Consider the following 4466-nt stretch of genomic DNA (forward strand, 5'->3'; position numbering starts at 1 on the left):
AGATCGTGATCTGAGAGCCTAAATCACTTCAGCGGAAAAAGCAAAGATTGTTCATCTTCTCAGATTTTCAAGGTACGATTTCTAGATTCCGTATTCCTATATATTGTATGAGATCGGCCCTAAAAGTTTGTATAAAAAACAGATTTTTCTCCAACACGGTCAATTTACATTTGTTTCTTGTGTCATCCTATCTCATCCTCTCTCATTCTATCATTTTGGACAAAGTTTGGAAAAAAAATTATACGTAAATCACTTTCCAATGGTTCAGTGATTTTTGATTGGTTGTAAAATGTTGGGCCTCTTTTCAGATTTCTTATGTATTAACTGCTGTTGCCCCAGGATGCTGGCAGATCCAGCTTTTTTGTATAAACTTCTGGTAGAGCAGGCTCCCATAATTGGTTGCACTGTTTGGTGGGAGCTGGAGAATCGTAAGGATAGGCGTGTTTTTATTTTTCTTTTCACAACAAAGGAACTTGCTTTTTATTTTTATTTTATATATTAAGCTAATAAATGTTTGCTCCTTGTCGTTCCCAAACAATATATTAGAACGGAGTTGCCCATTTCGAGAATTTGACTTGCAAAAGAGAATCCATTCCCTTTTTTACAAGGCAGCAGAGTTGTGTATGGTGGGATTAACTGCAGGAGCAGTGCAAGGCTCTTTGTCAAACTATCTTGCTGGTAAAAAGGACAGGTAAACATGGTTGTAAAACTTCCTTTTCATTCCTCGTTCACTTATTCATCACAAATAAAGAAAACTTAGAAAATTGTTCTGTTTACTGTCTAAGCTAGTTTAACATTTGTTAAATTTGGGCCACCTTTAATGTCTGACAGGTTATCTGTGACAATCCCATCTGTGAGTACTAATGCGCTTGGTTATGGTGCTTTCCTTGGACTATGTGCAAACATGAGATACCAGCTATTGTGTGGATTTGATAGAGCGGTCATCAACCATTTTGATGTTATTGGAGTAGCACTGTTCTTAAGCACTGCTTTGAGGTCTCTCCCTCTCTCTCTTTTACGTATTTGTTTATTGATCTACATCTCTATATACATTGATAGACTATTCTGGTCGAACCAAATTACTATTGTTTTAATGTTTTGTTTGTTAAACTTTTGACTGGGGAATCTGTTTATTTGTCTGATATGATGTTAGTGTGGTTTCTATTGAAGTGTGTTAGATCTATCACCAATTATTATTTCAATTTTTCTTTGCTTAATCAACTTGCATTCTCTCCAAGTCCAGATCCTTAACAATAGTGAGACTTCGCTACAGAAGTACAATTTCTCTAGTTTTACAGTTAAATGTGTAAGAATGGTTTTAAATTAACAGAACTCTGAGATAATTCTCTAAGGAAGTACAAGTGGTGAATATGGTTCCAACTTTTAAGTGCCTTAATATTCCCGTTTGTTCAGCCCTGTGCGTAAACAATCAGTAATTGTTGTCCAAATTATTCTTTACTGCCTATATGTGTTGGACTTTGTCTATTGTTCAACTTCTCAAATGGATTCCATGCAGGGTTCTTAATGTCCAATTAGGAGAAAGATCAAGGCTTGCTTGGTTAGGAGTGGAAGCGGATCCGCTACTTCAGTCAGATGACCTTTTGAAGAAGGCTTACAACAGGCCGTCTCAGGATGTCAATGGCTCAACTCAAAAGTCCCCAAAGTGGTTGATATCAAAGAATGCCATTGTCTCTGGGCTTGGGCTCCTTGGCATCAAACAAGGGAATGTCGACTCTGTTGAAGGGGAAGCAAGGGCTAGTAAAGTGCGAAGAAAGAGGATAGTCCGGAAGAAGGTGACCGCATAAATTTCTGGGGAGTTAATCTAGTCAATAGCCCAATTTTGCTGCCTGTCGAAGAGATACAACACGGAAGTCGTCATCAAACTCTTTTGAGACATCTAAGAACTAGTAGGGAGGTGGTGGTATTTCACCGTGTTTCCTGGCAAGTATAGTTCACTGATAGAGGGATTCTTTTCTTGATGTCTAAATACTATATGTGATACAACTTCGTATATTCCAATTTTTCTCAAGTTAAATTCTAGTAAGTTAGAAAAGTTAATTTTGTTCTAGCGATGAATTGTTTTCTTAATAATAATGGCCTGTTGCTTTGGAATCTTATTCACTCTCTGTAACCCAGTTAAATTGTGCAAATTCTACTGCAGATTTGTCAAACAGAGTGTCTCTGTGATTGTTTTGATACACTTTTGATGGCAAGTTCAAGTTTGAATCATCTTGTAATGCCAAAAAACCATAGCGCTTTTAATTACTAGATTGTACTCGAGTTTTTGTTTAGCTTTTAATTACGAGATCAGCTTTTAGTATCAGCGGTAATTATAATATAAACGTTGATATGATGTAATAAATAGGATTGTCAAATAATACTTTCAATAAAATTAGTAAAAAAATTTAAAATTTTTTTATATTAGAGTATGAGATTAAATCAATTCAAGTAATATTATAAGAGTATATTTTAAATTTTTTTATATTAGAGTATAAGATTAAATCAATTCAAGTAATATTATAAGAGTATATTTTAAATTTTATATTAGAGTATGAGATTAAATCAATTCAAGTAATATTATAAGTGTCTACTAAATACTCTTAACGTTGTATCTTAAAAATTATGCTCTATGAAACTCTTACCAAATTTTAGTTGCACTTTCTAGCCCGATTGTAGAAATCCTTACTCGATGTGCAAGATGTTACTCAATTTTACTTAAATCTTACTCTTGTAGAAATCCTTACTCGATGTGCAAGATGTTACTCAATTTTACTTAAATCTTACTCTGACTTCGATTTGTAAATTTTATGCCTAAATTTTTGTCAACAAATTGGTCCCAGTTCCATGCTTCTTCGGATTGTGTGATCCCACCAAAACCATTGCGTCCATTCAAAAGGGTTCCACGTTGAGTGCACGAAATCCACAAGTTTGATTTGAGCAGAAATAGCCAAAAAAAAAAAACTGATGAAACCCACGTTCAAAGATGCCGTTGTCACGGAGGCCTAGACACTACACCCCATCCCCTTTGACCATGTTTTATAATTGAAGAGGCCATTATTGAATTGAAAAAAAATGATTCAAAATCCCAAAATAGAAAAAGAAAAGCAATTGTTGGAAACACACTCGGAGTTTTAAATTGACATGAGGAAAGAATTTATTATTATTATTATTATTATTATTATTATTATTATTATTTCTTTTTAACAAAAATTTAAGCTCAGACAACATTATATGCCCAAAATACCCCTCACATTATCCCAAACTTTCTAAACTCCCCCACTCCTCTCAACATCATCTCTTCCAAAATCTTTCTTCCCCCAAAAACCAGCCATGGCTTCAAATTCAATCACCTCAACACTCCAATATTGGCTTGTAAACCACCCCCAAATCCTCAGCTTCACATGGACTCAGAACCAAACACTAGCTTCCTCCCCACACTTCCTCATTCTCTCCATCCTCACTTACCTCTCCCTCACATTCATCCTCTACCACATATCAACATCAACATCACCATCATCATCACCTCTCATTGGACCCCACATCCTCAAGCCCATCACAGCCGTCCATAACCTCACCCTCCTCCTCCTCTCCCTCATCATGGCCGTTGGTTGCACTCTCTCCATCATCGTCCATTTGCCCCACCTCCATTACACCCTCTGTTTCCCCCCCACCATTTCTCCGTCTGGCCCCCTCTTCTTCTACGCTTACCTCTTCTACCTCTCCAAAATACTCGAATTCTTAGACACCCTTTTGATCATTTTGTCAAAATCCATCCAACGGCTCACGTTCCTCCACGTCTACCACCATGCAACCGTCGTCGTAATGTGCTACCTTTGGTTACAGACGAAGCAGTCTTTGTTTCCTATTGCACTTGTGACCAATGCAAGTGTGCATGTGATCATGTACGGGTACTATCTATTGTGTGTGATGGGGTTGCGGCCAAAGTGGAAGAGATTGGTCACTGATTGTCAGATTGTTCAGTTTGTGTTTAGTTTTGTTGTTTCGGTTTTGATGCTGTATTATCATTTTACGGGATTTGGTTGCTCTGGGATTTTGGGTTGGTGCTTCAATGCTGTGTTTAATGCTTCTCTTTTGACACTTTTTGTTAATTTTCATTCCAAGAGCTACGCTAAAAAAAAGCAGGGATGATCAGAACAAATAGTTTTTGTGATTGTTTTGTGTGTGTGATTTTTTTTTTTTTCAAGTTTGATTTTGTTTAATTACGAAGGGTTGTGATCTGTTCATTGCAATTGACAGATATGTTTTCGAAGGAATTGCGTGGGATATACCCCATTTCTCTCGTACTACCCAAAATATACCTCCATCTATTAAAATCTGTAACTTTACATATACATACTTAAAAAACCAAAGAAAGTACAAAAATAGCCTCAGTAAAATGCCAACACAAAATTAATACTCGACTCATTCAATCTACTTACTCGACTAGATACTCGACTTATTCAATT

The 4466-nt window shown here is 36.3% G+C and overlaps 2 protein-coding genes across 2 annotated transcripts; both read left to right on the forward strand.

The window, feature by feature from the left end:
- Positions 1 to 229: 229 nt before the first annotated feature.
- On the forward strand, positions 230 to 2248 carry LOC102609179 (uncharacterized). Its single transcript, XM_052441467.1, has 4 exons — positions 230 to 428; positions 547 to 691; positions 832 to 996; positions 1517 to 2248. Exons 1-4 carry the CDS (start codon positions 290 to 292, stop codon positions 1803 to 1805), a joined length of 738 nt encoding a protein of 245 aa, XP_052297427.1. The 5' UTR covers positions 230 to 289; the 3' UTR covers positions 1806 to 2248.
- A 1014-nt stretch (positions 2249 to 3262) lies between these two features.
- Positions 3263 to 4242, forward strand: LOC102609932 (elongation of fatty acids protein 3-like). Its single transcript, XM_006471026.4, has one exon. It carries the CDS (start codon positions 3331 to 3333, stop codon positions 4147 to 4149), a length of 819 nt encoding a protein of 272 aa, XP_006471089.2. The 5' UTR covers positions 3263 to 3330; the 3' UTR covers positions 4150 to 4242.
- Positions 4243 to 4466: the final 224 nt, after the last annotated feature.

Source organism: Citrus sinensis, chromosome 5, assembly GCF_022201045.2.
Source record: "Citrus sinensis cultivar Valencia sweet orange chromosome 5, DVS_A1.0, whole genome shotgun sequence".
In the NCBI taxonomy this organism is placed as follows: domain Eukaryota; kingdom Viridiplantae; phylum Streptophyta; class Magnoliopsida; order Sapindales; family Rutaceae; genus Citrus; species Citrus sinensis.